The 21,756-nt window shown below is 35.9% G+C and overlaps 1 protein-coding gene across 2 annotated transcripts; it reads right to left on the reverse strand.

Moving 5' to 3' along the window:
* Positions 1 to 14: 14 nt before the first annotated feature.
* Positions 15 to 21,304, reverse strand: LOC140791057 (N-terminal acetyltransferase B complex auxiliary subunit NAA25). 2 transcript variants are annotated; one of them, XM_073141433.1, is made up of 19 exons: positions 21,027 to 21,304; positions 19,560 to 19,716; positions 19,356 to 19,474; positions 19,179 to 19,253; positions 18,903 to 18,996; positions 18,671 to 18,789; positions 14,095 to 14,165; positions 13,506 to 13,656; positions 13,203 to 13,378; positions 12,039 to 12,241; positions 10,922 to 11,052; positions 8,261 to 8,337; positions 6,299 to 6,373; positions 5,991 to 6,183; positions 4,719 to 4,838; positions 3,604 to 3,742; positions 3,338 to 3,378; positions 1,757 to 2,008; positions 15 to 966 (listed from the first exon to the last, which is right to left on the reverse strand). In XM_073141433.1, the coding sequence occupies exons 1-19, from the start codon at positions 21,171 to 21,173 to the stop codon at positions 274 to 276; spliced, it is 3,033 nt and encodes a 1,010-aa protein (XP_072997534.1). In that variant the 5' UTR covers positions 21,174 to 21,304; the 3' UTR covers positions 15 to 273. The 2 variants fall into 2 exon arrangements, with proteins under 2 accessions (XP_072997534.1, XP_072997543.1); XM_073141442.1 differs by lacking the exon at positions 19,560 to 19,716 and having other exon boundaries at positions 21,027 to 21,258.
* Positions 21,305 to 21,756: the final 452 nt, after the last annotated feature.

A 21,756-nucleotide genomic window follows, 5' to 3' on the forward strand; every position in this document is an offset into this window, starting at 1 on the left:
TTATAATACATAACTGTCTGATAATCAGCAAATAAGCATCTCATATTAAAACCAGAATTATTGTACAACTCATCCATTACAATCGAACTCAAAGTGCTCAAGGAAATCTGGGTAAAAAAACTGAAAATGATATCAAAATTCTCACAACAAGATTACAAGGCATGCAGGTCAGCAGCAACAGCCATTGAGCATGGCCTTCTCCCACTAGACTCTAAATGAAAAATTAAAAGAAAACAAGTATGCAGAAAATCTCCCTACCACCATTTTTTGCACTTATGTGGACTGTTTCAATGAGTCCAATAGCTTCAACTTCAAATGACATAGTTGACGAAACTCAGAAAGTGAACTATGCTGCGCCCTAACCATTTTTCTCACCACAGAAGCAGAACTCCATGATTGTAGGGATCCGGCAATCCGTTCACCTAGCTCGGAGTTATTTGCAGCTGCATTCTCTTCTAAAATTTGGAGAACACGGCCCGGCTCTTCCTCGATACCCCTTCTATGTACATAGGATAACAGGGTATCCATTGCGTTTTCCTCTGACATGCTCATTTGATCCTCTAACCATTTTTGAATTTCTTGGATTGTGTTGCTTAGGCACTGGACTGAATCTCGTATAGCCTGCAACTGGGGCAAGTTTACCTGATCGGCAGAACTACTTCTCTTTTTCTTTTTTCCATGTGGAAGCATTGACCTCATGCAGCACTGAACAACAAGAATATGCCAAGAAAAGGATTCTGTTACCAATTGCACTAAAACTGGAAGGCAACTACCAGGAGATGTTAATATAGCTTCTGCATGCGTCAGCTGCTCCATGATGCTAGTCTTAATCAAGCTATCCACAATGTGCCAAGAACTTGGACTGCAATTGTCCTTGCTCGGAATAATGGGATGTTTAGAACTCAAGTTCCATGAGTTGAAAAAAACAGCAAAATTTATACAGCTGATCACATCGGAAGGGAAATCCTGTAAGTAGTTACACTTTTCATTAGCTTGAATTCACCAAAACGGAGCATGTTAAATTGCGAAGTATAGAGCCCAACAAAGGGCACAGATGCAGATATGGGGTAATGGGCACGACAGGTGTATGGCATTGAACTATTCAAGAATTGAACTACTGTGACCAGCACATCACAGGAGGGCTATCCCTATTCAACCCACTTAAATCCTACTGGGGCTCTAGAATACATAAGAGGAAATAAAAGAAAAGAAAGCATAATCAAACAATTTTAAAAAAACAGACAACTTATTTATATGTGGCTAGACATGAGATAGCCAATAAGTGCCCAAATCTTGTCAGTGTTCTTGTAACCCCTAAAATCAAAAAACGTAAGAGGAAGATCTCACTTTATGCACCGCCTTGATAAGTAGCAAACTACATTTTAGCATTGTTTACTTGTACTAGTTAAAAAACTGAAGCTATTTTAACTTCCAGCAAAGCTCTAGTTGGTTACCGACTACCAACTTGGCTACCTTCATACATATCAACAACCAAGAGAGTTTACCTAGCTAAGACTATTATAATGCTAGCCCTTAACCTTCCCTTGCACTTGGTCCATCTAAAGGTCTAGAACGAGCAAATAAAAGAGCAAGATAAAGAATCATAAGAAACAATAGATTCTTATACCATATAATGCAACATCACAAAGTATAAAATATATACTCATATACTCAATGAGAATTTAGAATGCTTAGACAAGATAAAGAAAATGAAAAAGCTATAAACTTCAAAAGGAGCATAGATTATTCTTAATACCTTGAAGGACTTTTGCCCCTTTGAGATCCCAGCAATTGCATCTATTGCAACATCAATAGGAAGACCAATGCTCATTGCATATCTATCGAGCAAAATTCTCAATTCTCCAACAACACTAGTTTCGGAGGTTAGGCCATTAGGTTCGATATTTTCCTTGATGGAAGATGAAGCGGCTTGCATAGAAAGATAAACTAGTCGGGGAATAAGTGATTTTCTCTCAATGTCTGTCTTCTCAGTAGGTTTGTGGTTGCACTGGAATGGATACAATAAATTAATATAAAATCTAATGAAAACAAATAACTTGGAATGCACAATTTCTTAAGGATAACAACTACTGAAATATCTTTAGCTTCCAGAAGTAACTGGTAACGGTCATTTTACTGATAAATAATAAACCAATCAAATTTAATTGGGAATTAACAGAAGAAAAGCTATGAGTAGTTGAGCAATTTCAACCAAAAACTTCTATGTTGTTCCTTTGAATGCAACAAGAAGCCAACTAATTTCCTCTATTTTGTATAACTGAAAGCATGTGGCGCATTAGAGGAAATGATCCTCCATGGTCTGCAGATTAGCTACCCTTTAACTTTAAAATTAAGTTTTTAACTAGATGCTTAATTAGATCAAACTTGAAAAAAAAAAAATCCTCTTTGATCCTTTGTTCCTTCAACATAACTATTGACCTTCTGAAGTATTCTTAGTTTTTTCCTTCTTTACTACAAAGTTGAGTTACTACGTGAAAACAACAACTGACTAGCATGAAACATCTAATTCATTAGAGGCAAGAATGATTGGTCGCTCTTGCAAAAAGAAATTTAGATCTCACAATCCTATAATAAATGATTAATTTTGAAAATTATGCACCTCAAATAAAACTTTTAAACTTTAACTTTGTAGTGGAACCCCCTTCTACATACTTGTAAACCCTAAATTCTTTCTCTGAACACAAAGCTCATATTCACATGAACCTCTATTTTCTGGCCTTTCCTATATTGCCCATCAATGCAAATTTACACATTACAACCAAGTACACCACTAGTGCATTTGCCAAATATTTAACAGTTTTTAAGTCTCATGGCCTTTATTTTTCAATTGATACATATATCTCTGAAAGTTCATAGTACTTGATTATAACTCTTTATGGCAGTTTAATAGGCTACTCTGACTAGGTAATAATTAGTACTAGATTCCATAATCTCAAGTAGTCTCCATTTCCCAATAAAATCTAATGAGTGCCCTATATAATCAAACTCTGGGGAATGCTACTGCACATTAGTGATAAGAAAATATTTTCCTAATCCATAAATTCCTGCACTTGCCCAATTTATTAAAGAAAGCCAATCTGTTGCCTTACGGTGACTTGCGTGAAAAGCGTAGTAGTGTATATAAAAGCAGCAATGCCAGCATAGAAGGGAACACTGAAACCTACAGGTAAATAAGCTAGAGATGAAAGTTCGAGAATATATTCTGCAGTTTCTTATAAAGCATATAAGTTTCGATACTATGCCTTAAGAACATAGCCTTCATGATACAAACACTGCTCATAAATATGGATAAAGTTACTACAATCAAGTAGCATACCAACTTTGCCCTAAAGCATGCAGATCCTTCTTCATATGGTTCTGCAAAAGAAAAATTACACAGTTAAAAAATCCATAAAGACATTTTGCACATACACACACAGTCAAAACTGCACCAGCACAAACTAAGATCAGTTTGCGCACTCTGAAACCGTCCCAGCCCAAGAAAGAAAGATAACAAAAGACCCGTCATGCTACAAACAGGGAAAATTTGTATATTAGATGCAAAAGTTAGTACATCAACCAAATAAAATGCAAAAGCCATACCTGAAAGAAAGTTTACACTGGATGTTGGTGACCACCAAGGCCGCGCTTGAAGATCTTCATTAAATGTTAAGGATGTCAACTTGTCCTTAGTTGAGAGCTCAAGCAACTTCATTCCATAGTTCACATTTTCAAAAATAAACTACAAACAAGAGTAATTGCCTTTGTAATAGATTCCTCACTTCATGGTATTGAGATCAGAAGACATGAATTTCATATCCATCTGACACTAATCCAAGAAAAATGTTTATTTTATTACAAGAAACAAAAGAGATACACTGATCATGATAGATTGCTAATTCACTTAACCAAGTTTACCATTCAATATGGTAATAACAAACCTTTCGGTAGCAAATTACTTACATGTGTAAAGCATCTATATGATGGCCTCCACATGAGTGGATCCAAGAGGATGTATGACTTGAAAGAAAGGAAATTATGGGCAAGTGGTCACAGGTCTGATGGAGATGGGGATCCCCAAGATTGAAAAACAAATGATATATCTCAAAAGCCACATAATAAGTAGCAATTTTCTTCTATGGTAGGATGAGAGAACTAAAACATATCAAGTATAAGCATGTTGCAGTGTCAACCAAGAGAATAGTAGAATTTGACCTCTTAAAAATTCAATCTTTAAGATTTGAAAAAAAATCCTACAAATTAGTTGGACTGAGGATATTTAACACCTCTATCTTGCTTGAGAAGGAATAAGCTGGTTTCTCATTTTCGTCGTTCCAAATTCAATAGAAATTTTTACCAGACCTTACAGAATTAAATCTCTGGTACATATAAAATTAGATCTAGAACTTAACTGATTTAACTTTCTTGTGACCACAGAGAATTAGTAGCTTTCCTCGGGGAACCCCTTACTACAGGGACACTGGAACTAAAATGCTTCTTCGCAAAGATTATACAGTTAGGGGCATGAAAAGAAATGCAGCGGGGCAGATTTCTTTATAGAGGAATTCAAAGGAATGTGAGGACCATCAGAGATGGAGGTTGGCTGGCATATGAGGCATTTATGGTTAATCATGGTTCCATATTCTCTGCTGGTTCGGGCACCAGCATCTACGTAGGAAGGAGAAACAAAATTGAAGCATATAAGCAGAGTATCTTACTTCAATTTCTTCAACACTATCAGCTTTCTGCTTGAGTTGTAGGATGAAAGATTCAATCCTTGCCATCAGATAGTGTTCTGAGTGTTGCAAGCGTTCTTTGAACTGAACAAATTCAATTACCTGAACAAATAAACAATTAGCCTACCATGTAACCTCAAACATTACAAATTTAACACCATCATAAGAACATGGACTCAATACTGTCAAGGAGCACAAAATAGCAGCGTATATAGATTAAAGAGCTAGTAAATATAAGCATTAGTTCTATTTACTTACAGTGCTTGAAGCAAATCAGACAGGAGTTTTTGGTATAAAAGCATAGTCTGATATGCAAGAACTACTGAAAGAAAGGATACATATATATAGCTAGATATCTATAAGAATTCCTTCAGAACTAAGTTCTCTACTGCAGAAACCATTGCCATAAACCTGAGGCAGCTTATTTCCTGCCAACTGCAGTTGTCAACAAATTCTTCCATGTCACTAAAAGCAAATCGGTACAAAGATAGTTGCAGACATCAGGATCATTAAAAGCTAGTCATCGTAACAAGCCAAGATCAAGCAACCTAAATAGAGAATGATTCGGATTGAAATTAACTAAAGTCAAGCTCAAGATTGCCTCAAGCTTGAGTCAAGCTGAAGGCTCAAGCAGACTCTAATCTAAAGCCGGATCAAGCTCAGCTTAGTTTGGCTGGGACCACTGGGTAGCAAAGTAACTTCTTTTTCTTTTTTCTTCTTTTTTTGCAGATACCGGTGAAGAAACTCAATTCCCATCATTTGCTTACAAGGAAAATTAAATTTTAGAAACTACAAAGAACATATGAATCGCTACCAATGTCTCGAAGTGGGACTAAAGACCAGAGCTCCATTCAGTTTGGAAAATTTTGAGAACTTTTTGCAACACCTAGTCTCGATCCCGTGATGTTGATAGAGAGCTCCTACCAACAGCTCTGATGTATAGAGAGCTTCACACAAGCTGTTCTACTAAACATATTAAATTTACATACCCAGGTGAGTTACTTCAAGCCTAGCATCGAGGAGAGATCAAGCTCGCCTTGTTAATCAAATGAGCAAGCTCAAACCACACCACATATGGCCGAGATCAAGCTCGGCTTGTTAATCAAATGAGCAAGCTCAAACCACACCACATATGGCCAAGATCAAGCATCTCGCAAGCTTGTTTGACACCCCTACCGAGAACAAAATCTCTAAACTGTTTTCTTAAACTGGCAAAGGAAAAGGTGTAAAGAATCAACTTGAGGTGTGCTGTACTTTTGTATAATTACGATGGCGATATGCAAGAAAAGTAAGATCAGCAGCTTCTCTCAAATGATCATCCATAAATTTCAAATACTCTTTCACAAGATCAGCAGCTTCATGCCAGAATGGTGATTTCAAAATCTGGGGTAAGATGTGGTGGGAGAGAGTCTCTAGCAGGATGTTTTTCACCTCCAAGGTGCCATACCTATGTAAGAAACTAAACTTTAGAGAAGAAGTATTGGCGTAACCCAATTCGTAACACAAAACAAGCAACTTAATATAACAGATGAGTTAGCCAAAGGAGGATCAAGTAAATATACCATTCATATGCTAATGGAAGAGCTCCCAAGTAAGAGTACAGATGCAACAAAGAGATCTTGTATTGCCAGACATATCTGCCAACCAAACAACAAGCTCATCTTCAGCATTAAGGAAGCTCAAGACATCAAAACAAGATTAGAATCTATCAACATGCACAAAATTTCTTTCAAAGCACAAACAAGATTTGATGACCACCTCTAAAAGATGGCTTGGCCAGAATACACAATGTAAGATAACTGATGACATAATCCATCAAGGCTATAGCTCATGACAATGCCCCAAAAAATGATCATACTTTTCAATCAATCATGTTATCGCACATAATACAAATGCAGGGATGCTCCTTGGAATGATATCAGGAACATCAGACTAGTGCCATGCCGGCTAGCACATGTCGTTGAGGCGGGTTGCCAGCACATTGCATGTGCCGACAGCACCCACAAACAAGGGTTAGGGTTTCTTCCGAGGAAGAAGATGATGGCATTTTCAGATTGTGAATTATTATCACAATCCACATACAAAATAAGTTAGGATCCGCTTTGCAGAATCATCGATTATTATCATGATCCGCATGCAAAATAATTTACGATCCTGACTTATTCCCAAAGCAGATCATGAGAAATAAGTTATGATTCACTCCCGCTTTAGGGTCTCGTTCAATCTTGAGAAGATGAAGGTGGAGGCAGAAGCAAAGATAGCGCAAAGGAAATGCAACAATGGAGAGAGGTGAATGTATCTCATTGTTTTATAGCATGGCCGGCACGTGCCATGACACAGGTCATGCCTGTGGCACAGCAATACTTGTATTTAAGCTACAAAAGACCATAAAATGACACTATTGTATAACTAGCATTTATGTGCACAAGAGTTGCATGGTTGCAGCATATAACCAAACAAACGATCAAAGATCATACATAACAGAAAATCAGAATCCATATATGAGATGCCATGACATAGATTTCCCAAGTAATTTAGAATTACTGAATGGTGAAACGAAGCCAAACATAGGGAGTTCAACTCTGTTCAAGTATTGGGAATCCACTGATCTAGAATTTAAGGCTACTTTAAACTTCCAATCCACAGAATAAGGGCCATCCTTGTTTGCTATACTACACAGTCTCAATTTTGTTTCCCGAAATCATGTGGTTAGGAAAAAGACATGCACAACAACAAAGGTGTCCTTTTCCTTTTACTTTCTCCTCTGGATAATGAGCTATTGCTTCGAGGAATGACTTGATAGATATAAGTGGTAGTCCTGTAGAATCAGCATGACAACAACCACCAGTCCTTCATCCCAACTTTTTGGGGTCAGTAAGCATTAAGAATCAGCAAGAAGTATAAATGTAACTCCCTCCACTTGATTATCTCAGTCTAACCATAGATATGCAGAACAAAGATATGGAAAACAGGTTGCAACTAATGGAATCCCTAGAATTAAGCCATAAAGATGTGATTAATAAGTTTAAAGTGTGGCAAAATTAGAAAAATAAAAGGCAAAATATTGATCAACCTCTTACATTTGAGCCAAACAGACATGTACTTCCATACTCTTACATTTGAGCCACAGTATGACAAATACAGCTTTGAGCATTTGATGAGCAGCAAATATGTAGACAATAGATTTAAAGGACCTTGATAGCTTGATCAACTAGTTCTTGATGCAAATGCCTCAATAGAGTGAGTAATTAAGTGAATCAAAGTTAGACACTTTCTAGTGAGCCTACTGTAACTGGTTGCATAAATGATCTCCAGAGCTTGACCAGTACGACATTTTACTTCTCTACAGACTGGCCAAAAATAAATGGAGAAACTATTCTTCACATGCTAATCTTTTCCTTCAGAAAGGATCCCTCTTAAGCTAGCATACATATGCATGTCTGGCAACAATTCTTCAGAAGAAACTCATTTTTGAAAATAGGAATAAATGATGTACACTAAGTAACAAGCTATGACAAATGTACCTCCGTATCGTCAGGCCAAACTCCAAAACAAAAATTGCCTCCAGTAAGTATCCCAAGTTCCTTGTGCGCCAGAATAGCTGTTTCAACTTTCATGTAAGTACTCTGATATGAGTTCATTGAATAGATTGTCACATTTTAAAGATATTGTAATGCAAAATAGCTCGTATGCATAATAGGAGAGAAACCTATAGGTTCTTTTTGAAGATAATGGTTCATGGACATGAGTCGAAGTGTCAGGTGATCAGGGAAATAATAGAGAAAATCTCATGATATCTAAAACTGTAAATTCTAGAATCTATGAATGAGCAAACAGTATATCCATCAAAATTTGCCTCACAAAACCAGCAAGAATCACCTGGCAAAAATATCCAAAACATATTGCTTAGAGTATATCATCCCAAAGGTTTCTATGGAGTAGTCTGATTAATCAAATGCAGGATAAACAGGTAATTCAGAGCATAAAAGAAAGGAGATTATGTTTCTTAACATAAGCAACATTTAATTGATAGAACAGCAATCAAAGAAGTCGGACACCATATAGAATCATAATTACCATATGACCTTTAGAGGAATAGAGGAGGAACAATAATTAAAATGATCCACTTTAAGCCAGCAACCTCTGTAGCAGATTGACTACCATGAAACTATTGTGACCTAAGCAGAAGCATCTGAAATATTTTGCTTGAAAAACTAATTAACGATACACTTGGCTATCCAAAATCCTCAGCACCAGCACTCACTTGTATATCACCAATGAGACCACATCAACCTTACCAAAATTGTGAGATACCTCAGGCCACTAATTTATTATAGCTTTCGGAACTGAAAGAACATTATTGAAGTTTCTGCCACTAGTGCCATCTTCTTTCAAGTGCCAAGGATAATCACATGCCATCTTCTTTCAAGTGCCAAGGATAATCACATACCTCCGGTGTTGATCCAACTTTAAAAGACTATTTTCTCTAAAAGTACATTGCAATCGCCAATTGTCACTTCCTGATTCATTATTGAACTCAAGATATCTTTTAAGTACATCTTTGTTTCTTACAATAAATGGTTTGAATCAATGAATTAATAGTCTAGATAGTGGAATATTGACTTTATCTATATTAGGTTCTTTAATATGGTGTCACTCTGAACTATGATGTTCTTTGACTGCTTTTCAAGCCTATTTCCATGTTTTAAGCAGTTCTGTTAATTTGTTTTATCAAAAGATACCATTATATGCTACTCCTTTCCAGATAAATCAACTTGTTTGCTACTTTATTCAGTAGAATCTAAAGGCTCGGGATTTATTTTACAGTCACCAATCCCTGACTCCACCAAAGACACCTTCGACGCATCCTTTATACTTTTCTGGAATGTAGAACAAGTGGGTGATGGAGGATGAAAATTCTAGGATATTCTATATAGTTTTGGACTTAGGTTCATTAATTATATTTTCATTTTTGTTTTCAAAATTACTGCAGCAATGGACATTACTGAGGAATATTTTATTATAATTTTTGAAGAAGTCCTAAATAGTCTATACTATAATTTGTTTAGGTTATCTAAAGAAACCTATTAAATTAAATGTTTGTTTCTTAGGGAGTAGCTTAGGATCAAAGTTCTAAGTTTTGGTTTAGCGATCGGGACAAATCGGCCATATCAGCTGATCCATTTCAGCAAACGGATGGGGATCGAGTGATTACTTCAATCCATGGTTGGGATTTACCTATAAAAGGCTATAAGAGGCTGAAATGTGCAGCAAAAAGATGATGGATTTATGAAAAGAAGTTCCATTCAGTCAGGTGTGTCATGCTAACTCCCTCCTCTCTTTCTTCCTATCTATTCTTCCTCTTTGAAATATTATTCTCTCTTGTTCTCTTCATCTTCTACCTTTTTCCATCTCATTATTCATCTCTACTGAAAGATCCACCATTGCGTTGTAGGAACCCTACTTTGTCTACATCAGCAGGATTATGGCATATGATGCAATATTAGCTACGATTGCTGGTTAGCTTGCCAAACTAAGGTGTACTTAATTCTCCTTTCCCTTCTTCCTTCTGGCCAAAAGTTCTCTTTTTCTATGAAAATCATGGGATTGTTAATCTTATAAGGCCATGAGGATTCTAATGATTTTAAGATATGAATTTTGCTTAGGATAATCAAAGTGAAAGAGTTTAACATCGTGTAAATATGTTACATACAATATCGGTTACTGGATTGATAAGTCTGGCAGTCCCATAAAATGTAAGTTACTACCTCAGATTTCCAACAAAGAAGCCAAAAAAGGTAACTTCTAGACATTTAGATATATTAACAAGGTAACAAATACTACTTTTTAAAGTTTTAAAGTTGAAGAATCACCATTTTTTATTTAATATCTGTCCCAATAATATATATATTTCGAATATTAAAGCAGACTTCTAGAAACTAGCCAATTTACAGATTCCAAATATATTGTTGTTAACTTACCTTTTCTTCTGTACATAGTATTGAAAGAACAGATAGACAGTGCCAATGAGTTCTCACTACAGTCATTCATTGTATCATGGTTGAGGAATGGAAACAATAAACTAAAATCAATATAAGATCTTAGGGAAAAGACGTAAAAAAGAATTAGCATCCTACAAAAATATTGAAACAATTTAGTTTAAGTAACCTAAGAGAAGTATATACCAGGACAAGAATATTGCTTGCCATTGACAAAAGTTCTTCACCGTGCATGTTTTCCTGAGGATCCAGGTCCCTCGAAAGTGGTAGGTTCTCACAGAACATCTTGACCATTTTTATAGCAGTGTCTTCATGTTCTGAGATTTAAAATATTCCAAATTAGAACAGAAGAGTCAAAATTAGTAGATTGATTCACAAGCAACTTTAAAAAGGAAGGATGTGACAATGTGGGTAGGAAGGTAAGAATGTATCTCCATTCCCTTTCTCTGACTATGATTATATCAATGTGTGTGTGTATTCAACTACAAAATAAGTACTAAAGAGAAAAATACAAGTTCAGGATCGTCAAACATACCTCCACAACTAAAAGGTAATTTTGAGGTGGAATCAAATATATCTTGAAAAACAGTAAAATTGTTTGGAGGGCATTAAAAATTCCAAATCAAAAGTGAACCTCAATTGTATAGATTTGGCATTGTCGACAAAACTGTAGCAAGATTACAATATCAATTGTTGACTAACTGAAGTAAGATTATCATGGCAAAGTTGTTTTACATCCTTTTCTGACTGACTTGTTACCAAGCAGCTCGTTAATCCATACATCTGACGATAATAGGCTTGAAATTAAGTGTTAATTAACATTAAATGAGTCGAGGAGGATTTCTATACCAGAATTCAGTTTCAAGGCAAGATTGATCTAAGCTAAGCTCATTTAACTATGTAAGCTCATATAGGTTAGGTGGTTAGGCCCCTAAATATCAAAAGAACAATAGATCTACTGATGATACACAAGTTTTAAGTACAAACTACAGGATATGTTTAACTTGACAAAAGAATACAGATTTTAGGCTTATATATATATATATATATATATATACACACACACCCACACACACAACTATGCAGTAATGGATAAGCGTTGAGCCATCCATGCCAGCAAGGTACTAGAAGAACAAAACTAATTGACAAGGTGGTGTTGTTACATAGGCACATGGCGATTGTCCCCCATACTATGTTGGCGTGAAACCATGTCAAATAGCACCTTGCCAACAGGTGTACCAGCAGCACTTAAAAGTTAAAACCTCAAATAAAGTTGTGAAGCATCATTCTGACAAAGACATACCTTTATTCGACCTTGTGAACATGGCACCAAAAAGTTCTTGAACCTTAAAATTTGTTATAGCCTGCCCAATCTTTTTTATTGGCGAAGTTGATGAAGCTTCTGATATTCTAGAAAACTTCTCTAGTAACTCCGCTTTCTCATCTTGTGTTAGCATGTGAAAGAACAATTCCACATCAGAAGCAAAGCAAGACAAATGACTGAACCTGTGCGTGTCAAAGACATTCAATAATTAAAGTAGGTGGAATCTACTGTCAGCAAAAAATTAATTAAAAGAATCATAAACAAATAAGTTTTAAAACATAGTTATCAGGATTAGAAGAGTTTCTAAATTAAAGACCATATGCATAAAAAGAAAACATAGATAAGAAGGCATGAGGATTTCAATTATCCAACGTTTTATGATTGGGCTAGCCACTTAGCCATGTTAGCCACAAACAACGGCCAAGAAGATCTTAAAACCCCATTTTCAATGATCAAACAAGAAAACAAGCACTAATTTCAATTATCCATCGTTTTAATCATGAAAGAGAAGATCCAAAAATCCAAAATGTCATGCTTTTTTCTTTCTTGGGAGTGCTAGATTGTGTTGAAAGAAGGAGAAACGGGAATATTCTCAACATTCAGTAATATGCAAACAGGGTGGACAAGGAATGAATTACAAATATAGGAAAGCCTTGTAGCTAGAAATTATTTCTTGTAATATCACATGCTTTAAAATTTATCTTGCTTCATTATGCTGCAAGTTAAGCAAAATTGGTTTTCCTATTGACATGTTTTATGTGTGCAATTTGGGGAGTAAAAGAGAAACAGGCAGGGGATGGCATGTTCGATATCAAAAGCAAGAAATAGGAGGGGAGGAAGAACTTATCATGGTAAACAAATAAATAAGCCACGGAAAATATACATATCACAAAGGCAGAATTAATGAAGAAAAAAATCACCTGAGCAAGCACCCATTAACTAAGTTAATCATAAAGGTAACTGGTAAAATAGAAAGAAAAAAAATTATTTATAAATTTACATATAATCAAACATTCCAGAAACCACAGGATTACATAAGACTAACTCACAAATCAAAATCATTCAATCATCTTCTGTAATAAATAGAAAATAAGCACAAAGACAAGAAGAAATTTCAAAATTTAAGTACTCCATAAAACAAACCTATAAAAATAATCAAGCAAGGCCTCCATAAACTTGCCATCATCAGCTCTCCCATTTAGGCGGTATCGCTTTTCAATTTCAAGATTAGCTAAGTACGGTCCTCTAACACAGTTGTCATGGGTGTCCTTTTGCAACATTTGTACAAATGACAAAGCATTTGATAGGCGTGAATCAAACTGCAGGTATGCATTAGTCAGATATAAAGCACCATTTGGATAAAAAGAACTACAATTAGAAGAAAAAAAAATTAAAAAAACTTTTAAGAAATTGATAACAGCTCCTTTAAGTAATTGAGAGAAGTACCACTTCCTCAGTCAGATGAGTCTCTTTGGACTCTCTAGAATCCGTGGAACTCGGTAAACCCGTATAATGACTAGTGCTTACTTTAGACCAATACGTATCATCCTCCAGTAAACAGCCTAAATAATGGAGAAATGACTCCCAATCATCAGGACTGCCCAATCAAAAAAGGGATCATCATCAAATAATAGAAAATTTAATCCCAAATTGCCAATTTTTTTGTTGAGATAGCACAAATAAAAGATGCACCAAGGATTCTAAATTTGATAACAAAAATTTAACAAAGAAGAAAAAAAAAAGTCTTCCATCACAAGTGGAGCTTATTGGCTTGGAACTAAACTAGAACCTAGATGTACAAAACAACATTTTGGGAAAAGAGAATTAGGACATATTGTAATAGAATAGCAGGTATATACCACAGCAGTAAAACAGTAAGTTTCAGCACTATAACTTCATCAACTTCTCTCAATGTTTTTGATTAGCCAGATATTTAAAAACATGACTATGTACTGTGGAAGAAATGAGAGTGGTTCGTGTGTGTCCTTTTAAAATAGTGATTCGTGTATAAACAAATTATCCAATATAAGCATACCAGGATTCAAGGACTTTCTGGAAAACCTCTGCAGCAGCAGCATAATTACATGCATGAGAAAGAAGCCTCCCCTGTCAACTTGACATCAAACAAGAATATAAGAAAAATATAACTTGAAAGGCAGGGCAAGCATGATTTGTTATTTAAATCATATAACAAACTTTACCAGAAATTTGTTATTTTATGCATATAAGAAACTTTTATCTAGCTAAACCTAAAGACATTTTAATTGCATAGTAGCTGGAAAGCCTCCTAATTGATTTGCATATAATTTTGCCAAAAATACATGAATTTCTCAAAGATAAATAGAAGATAGAACGTGACAGTTTCCAGTAAATTACCAAATGGTCACAAGATTATACTTTGTACCACAAAATAGTCTACTCTAACCTTTGTTGGACTATCTAAATGCAACTAAACTCTAAAGATGTATACAAGTTCAGGACATAATTAGAAGTGCAGGTTCTCAATACATATCACCACTACTATGTAGTTTGCACTAGAGAACGTAATGATCTCCCTCTGAGTGCATAGTGCATACACAATTAAGTGATTAGCAGAGGAACAACATGAACTATGTAATCTGACACAATATTACTGATAAATGAGAAGAGTAGATAGTCTATAGATAGTGCTTCTAATCAAGGTTCCCAGTTTCGGCCGATTCGAATCCTAGCCAAACTGGTTTTGGCTGGGGTATCGGCTGATCCCGACCGAAACGGGTCGGATCCGACCCGAGGGATGCGTGAAAAATGAATTATAAACAATCTACACAATAGAAAGAGTCAATGATTTGTGAAAAATTGATGCATAATCCTGTATACATTGATGATGATAGCAATGAGTAGAGTGGGGAGGATGAGGAGAGACAGATGAAGAGGGCAATAAAAAAGAGCAAAAATATGCATAGAGAAGAGGAAAATATGAGAAGAAGTACCGGTGGTAACTTTCAAAGATCTAGATCAGTTAATATATATGGAGAGAGAATATACCTACCAGTACTAGTCATAATACACCTAGTGGTGAGATCGTCACATCTACATTTGTTAAAGAAAGTCAATGAGGTATAAGGATTAAAGATAGAGAAACTGAGGACGCATATACATATCAGCAACGTCGTCATGAGAATATTACTTCTTATGATTATGATACATCGAGTATTTATTGTTTGGAGCTATCATAAAATCCATATGCTAGTTACTATTCTCAGTATTCTCAAATACAAGATCCATATGCTAATTATTATCTTGCTCAGATACAAATCACACAACAAGATCCGTACAATATAACCAGTATGATAAAATCACTTTTTGGAGCATCAGATCTTAGGCATCATTATTTACAAACTTATGGTGATTATGAGAATGAAAACCATAGGAATTTACGAGAACTAGCTCGGTATTTAACTATTTATCAAAATTTTAAATATTGAGTAAGTTAATAAATTTTTAAAATTTTTAGACTTCATATATGAGTAATTTTTGTTTTCTTATTTTTCTATCATTTTTTCTAAAGTTTTCTACATTTTAAATAATATTTAAAATTTTATGTAATTAAAAATTAGTCCAATCCGATACGAACGGCTAATACGGACTATAGGTATCGTTTTTCTAAACGACCGATACCGATCCCGATACTGAGAACCTTGCTTTTAATATATTAGTGCTCATTACTGTAATCAACAAGTTGTACCACTTATAGTTACACCAAAAAGGTTTTCATAAGCCAAGCAGAAAATAATGGTAGCAATGTAGCATGCCAAGAAGAAGATGCTCACAAAGGCACAAAATCAATGAACAATAATATGATGTTCAGTTGTTCACTGCTCTCAAAGTTGAAAATTGTGGCATACCATTGATTAGAACTAGCTAAAGCATAGAATGCATCTAACATCTACTATCCAGAAAAACACGAAATCAAATAAATGCACCACTTAAAATCAAGACAGGCAATAAAAACTTCAAGATCAAAGAAAGAATATTGGTACAAGGTCTTTCTAGAGTTTTAGTTTTTTATGTCAACTTTCTACATGGAAAAGTGCTGATTATATGAGAGAAATCCCATGCATCACACTTTGGCAAGTTTATGCAGATTTTAATCTAATGCAGATAATGCTTGCAAGTTGCCAAAACGATCTTTTTAAAAGGAAATGTCTGCTGAAATCTATAAGCTCGTTGAACATTTAGGTGTCCTGCCAAAGAGTTAACAACTTAAGATCATGCTATCAGGGGGACAACTAAAGGATCCCCACAATAGTAAGGGAGGTGTCAGCACTCATCATTGGAGCATCCTAGATGTTGATACCATATTTTGAGACATAATAGTTCAATTACTAGCAAAGATGGTCCCTTCTACGTTGAGCACAGAAGAAAAATTAGAAAACATGCTACCCTACAGGCAGAGATGCGCTATTCATCTCCTCTTTGCAACTGAATTTCTTAGAACTGAAACATTCTTATTGAGTAAAGTTTGATATTTTATCATGTTGTTCATTAGATCTTAATGAAAGGAGTTACCAAGGTTCTGAAAATTGGGATTGATTGCTTGGAAAATATGAATCGACAGTATCGGCCGCACATATTGGACTAATTTTTAATTACATAAAATTCTAAATTTTTTGTAAAATGCAGGAAAAATCCTAAACTTTAAATATATATACACTATGTGAATTCTATATATACACACACAAAAATGGGATAATATAAATTACTCTATGTGAATTCAATGGGATTTCCCAACTTTCTAAAAAAGAAAATAAGTCTGAAACTGAAAAAGAAAATAATTTCCTTATTTCTCTAGAGAGTTCTACAACTCTCTAGTCAAGTCTCCCTCACTCTACTCTCTTCCCCTCTCTTAAGTATAACCAAGATCTCTCTCGTCTCTTCTCTCATACTATCTCCCTCCCTTCTCTTATTGTTGTCTCTCTCCCTCCTTCTCTCTAGTCTCTCTCTCTCTTTGTCTTTCTCTCTACTCTTTCTCTCTCTATATGCGTTTGGCGGCAGTTGTAGGGTTATTGCAACAATTGTAGGGTCACTATAGTAGAGGAGAGTAGAAAGATAGCAAGAGGGATAGAGAGAGAAAGGGAGAGAGAGAGAGAGAAAGGGAGAGAGAGAGAAAGAGAACGAGGGAGAGGGAGAGGGAGAGGGAGAGAGAGAACGAGAGAATGAGAGAGAGGGAGACAGAAGGGAGAATATTGTAGAGAGAGATTGTTGGAGAGAGTGGTAGTCATCGAAGAGAGGTGGAAGAGAGGACATTGGTGAGAGAGGGGAGAAAGGGTAAAAAAACATAGAGAGAGAAACAAGGAATTGCCAAAGTTGTCGAAGGTTACGAAAGCCAACGGAGACAATTGCCAAATGTAGTCAAATATTGAGATTGAGGGATCTACCATCACCGTCATAGACTCAAAAGAAAGACGAGTGGAAATGGAGAGGGTAAAAGTAGGGAAAAAAGGAGATATCCCCAACCAAATTAGGTTGGATCAGATCTAAACAGACCAGATCCAAACCATCACCAATCCGTGCTCAATTGTGCCCAAAACCAATTTTTTTGGATTGGCGTTGACTTGGAATCGACCAAGACTGGAAACCGTGGGAGTGATATGATCTTATTATGTGGGTTAAGTTAGTCGAGTCGATTGGGTTGAGTCGAGTCAACTTAAGTTTAGTTAGTTAGTTTTATCTTATTATTTTAACTTTTAAATTTTAAATAAATCAGATAATCTGTATATGAATTCAATTCGCTAGAATTTTTTACTTCTATAAATAGGAGTGGACATGTGTTCATAAATTATCATTGAATGAATCTAAGCTTAGCCAAATTATTCTTTTCGTCTTTATTTTTTACTGTAGTCGTTAAATCGTTTTTATTTTTTTAGAAATAAATCATAACTATAGAAGCATTTCAATCTTTCCAACCCTAGCCATCTTCCTCCACTAGCAGCCAACCTATCTTATGGTTGTACACCACCATCCTTGATTGTCCACCACAATCCGACGATCGCCGCAACATTAGATATTTATCGCTATGCCCCGTTCTAACCTTGCTCTATTATTTTGTTTATATCTTTTTATCCGGACCTCCAATTTAGGTAAAACTAGAGTCATTAGAACCCTATCTCATAAGGCTACCACTACCTAAATTTTTATAGTTTTCTTACGTCCGAATCGGTCCAGGTTTGATGCGTAACAAGGAGACACCACATTATTGCATCAAGGACATCAAAACTTCGATATCTTCATTTATTAACTACCTCACTTTATATTATTATTTATCCCAAGTGCTTCAAACCAAAATTAAGATACGAAAAACCTACTTAGAAACAATTCAGATATAACTTTCTCAAATACAAGTGGTGTGAAGCTGACATGATGTCCAAGTTACCTAGGCAATGGCAATTTTATAACTGGAATATTACCAAACAGAGTAGATGCAAATGTCAAAACCAAGTATCTAGATCTAGAAAGTTGATTTCATGGTCAAGAAGATGCCAAATGGAATGAATATTGAAAGGTAAAAGAAGGAAACAAAAGAATATATATGACGGCCAAAGTGCAAGGGAAAATGAAATTAAAACTACCTTCATGCGTAACTTGTCCTCCTCTCTTGCAATAAGAGAACCTAGATTTCCGGAGAGCACTTCCAAAGCAGTGTCATACTTTGCTTGTTGTTCCAATATTGAAATATATATAGCAAGGGCTGCCACATATTTGGCAATGATGTCAAGAAAAGCTAACACTACCGCAGGCAAAAGGAAGCATGATGCTAGTCTTTTTGCCCTGCTCAACATGGAGAAAAACAATAAAGTGCACCTTCTGCCTCATGCAAACTATGTGAATTGATGTGCTTTTTGAGCAAGGCTTCAGCTAACAGTAATAATTTATCACCTCCACTGCTTAACAGTACCTAACACAGGACAAAAGAATCAATTAAGGATAATCATGAAAGGAGAAGATGAATATGATTGTGATATGATCCTATCACCCAAAAATGGCAAATTTTGAATCAACACAGTCACGTAGGTGAGATCTGAATATAATAACTAGAGGAATAAATCAGAAGATCAAAGAAAAAAATTAAAGACATGCCTGCAACTGTATGCTGCAAACTGCCCATAGTAAGAACCTTTCTTCACCCACAATCTTATACATTTTTATAGCTGTCTGCCAAAAGATACAGTAACAAATTCAGAATGAAACTAGCGCTGTATCTTAATAGATGAAGGACCAAAAAGCAAAATAAAAGTAGTATAAAACAGTATATACCTGCTGTTGTTTCACATATGAGTACTCACGAACATAACAGTTAAAAAGGCCCATCATTATTTCCAAATTGTTTGGGTACTTTCCACAAGCATGCTCATAGCAAGAAGTAGCCAGATCCACTGGTAAGAAAATCAGATATAAAGCTCAAATATTCAGAAGTATAATTTCCAAAAGAGAATGAACATGAGATGAATGTGGACAGACAGCGGTCAAGCCTTTGAAATACAATCTGTAAAGTGTTGAGTGTCAGATCATCAATATGGACAGCATTATCTGAACACAACAGCTCCTTGGCATTTAAACACATGCTCAATGCTTCATCAGGCTTTCCCATTTTTTCTAAAATAAGAGCCTTGAGTGCCTGACAGGAAATAAATTTGCAAACAAACTTAACACTAGCAGAAGTCATGTAGACAAGCAATATATTTCAAGCAAGCATCAGGGTTGAGAGTTAAAAGACCTTTCAAGAATGAATAAAGAAATTACAAACCTTGCAACCCTATGCCAATTGTCATACAGTTGTTCACCAAAGAGGCACCATTATTTCCAATATCAATTAGCATTGAATTCATAAATGAACTATCTTACAGCCACAAATGTATAACACACAATAGGCTACATAATGAAATATCCAAATAAAAGATATATGATCTATCTTTCTAATTAGTGACAAACAAAGAGACCTCGGTTCTACAGATCAACTTGTAGGACAAATAAAATCTTGCTTTCAGAAAATACATGTGTTGGGATGAAAACAATCCCTGGTATGGCTGGCATCACTCCATGGAATTTGAAAGGTAGGTGCCCACGCCTACTACAGATCTGAACCCCCAAAAGTAAGATCCTTATTATAGCGCCATTTTCTAATAGTTTGAACCATGAGCCTGCTTCACACTATCTGCATGGGGTAGAATGAGAAGTAATTTCACCTCACCTCTACAAGTTTGTTAAAGCACCTTTTTCTCTAAACTTTCTAGAAATTAATGTTGGCAAATGGTTGGCCAAGCCCTGATATGCATACATACTATTGCCATCACTACCGTATGAAACATGTCATCTATTTAAGATTCACGATGAGTTCAAATGTACTGAGTATAATCTATTATCCATATATTTATCAGGAGCCTCACCTTTTACTGTTTCTGTTTTCTAACTATTGACATCCACATCCTGAACAAAATTTATAGAAGAAGTCTCTGGAAAACCAAAGATAACTCTTCTATTCTTCCAGTTGAAATGTGACAGCCTCTTCTTGTTGTCAATGGAATCTCTGTTCCGCAAAGCTAAAGGCAAAAAAACATTCCCATAAATATTTTGTTCCCTATTAGCACTAATATAAATACATTCCAAGGCTAACTACACTTCGAGAAAACAAAATGCAAAGAACCACTCAAGTCCCCGTGAAGGTTTAACGATTTTACTTTTCTTATCTTCTACAAAATTGTTTACGGTAATCCTAAACAAAGTTTCCTCCCTTTACAGGGAACCTTTTTCTAATCCGCCAATTTGTCAACTACGACGGCATTTGTTGCACCGATTCGAAAGGCGCATCTACTTCCAGGAGGTGCAACCAGGTTTCCCATAACAATCGAAAAGAGAATAGAAGGAAACAAAGATATACGATTTCTTCCAAAATTGCCTGAGAGATCAAGAAAAGAGGAAAGAACCTACCAGGGCATAAGGAGAATTCGGGTACTTGGCGAGGAGAGCGACGGAGAGCTTGAGAGCTGCCTTGAACTGGCGGGAGTCGACGGCGTCCCATATTGGCCGGACCCGCCGCTCCGGGACCCCTCCGGCCAACCCGAGCTTGGACGCCATTAGAGCTGGATCTACGGTAATATATAGGGTTTCGAGACCAACTTAGGCTTTCTTTCTTCTGGTTCTTAGGATTCTTCGGCTTGGAGAGTAGAGATAGGGCGAGAACGAGGAGAGAGGAGAGTGAGCAAGGAAGCGGGAGGGAGAATGGGGTTTATCGATGAGATCTGTTGCGCACGATAAGTGCCTCGTACGCACAGCAGGCGTACGATAGTGCAGCACGAGCGGTAACCTAGTTCGGCCGATGTGGCCGTCTCCATCTATCCTGTAGCAACAGGTCGGATTTTATTCGGATCCTTCAATAAGGATCCATATGTGATGTGAACACTTGCTCTAGATGATCGAATGGTGACAAAATCATATCCGTATCTAATTTTTACTAATACAAATATCGATACAGGCAGTAAGTATATCAAAACTTTTTTTATTATTATTAATACAAATTTAATAGTCTTCCACTTAAATCAATATTATTGGGATTTAAATTAAAAACACTCGTATAGCATGAGTCCTTTTAGCTTATTGGTGTAAGTAGATCGCTAGAATTAACTATTTTTTAGATTGTGAGTTCGTGGCGCTTTTATTT

This window comes from Typha latifolia, chromosome 1, assembly GCF_019914945.1.
Source record: "Typha latifolia isolate L0001 chromosome 1, TyphaL0001v2, whole genome shotgun sequence".
NCBI classification, from domain to species: domain Eukaryota; kingdom Viridiplantae; phylum Streptophyta; class Magnoliopsida; order Poales; family Typhaceae; genus Typha; species Typha latifolia.

Excerpts from the sequence above, each read along its gene's own strand:
- LOC140791057 (XM_073141433.1), bottom strand. The coding sequence starts at position 21,173 with ATGGCGTCCAAGCTCGGGTTGGCCGGAGGGGTCCCGGAGCGGCGGGTC. Across the intron at positions 19,717-21,026 it reads CGAATTCTCCTTATGCCCTG|GCACTCAAGGCTCTTATTTT; the intron begins GTAGGTTCTTTC and ends ATTTCCTGTCAG. Across the intron at positions 13,379-13,505 it reads CTCATCTGACTGAGGAAGTG|TTTGATTCACGCCTATCAAA; the intron begins GTACTTCTCTCA and ends GCATACCTGCAG.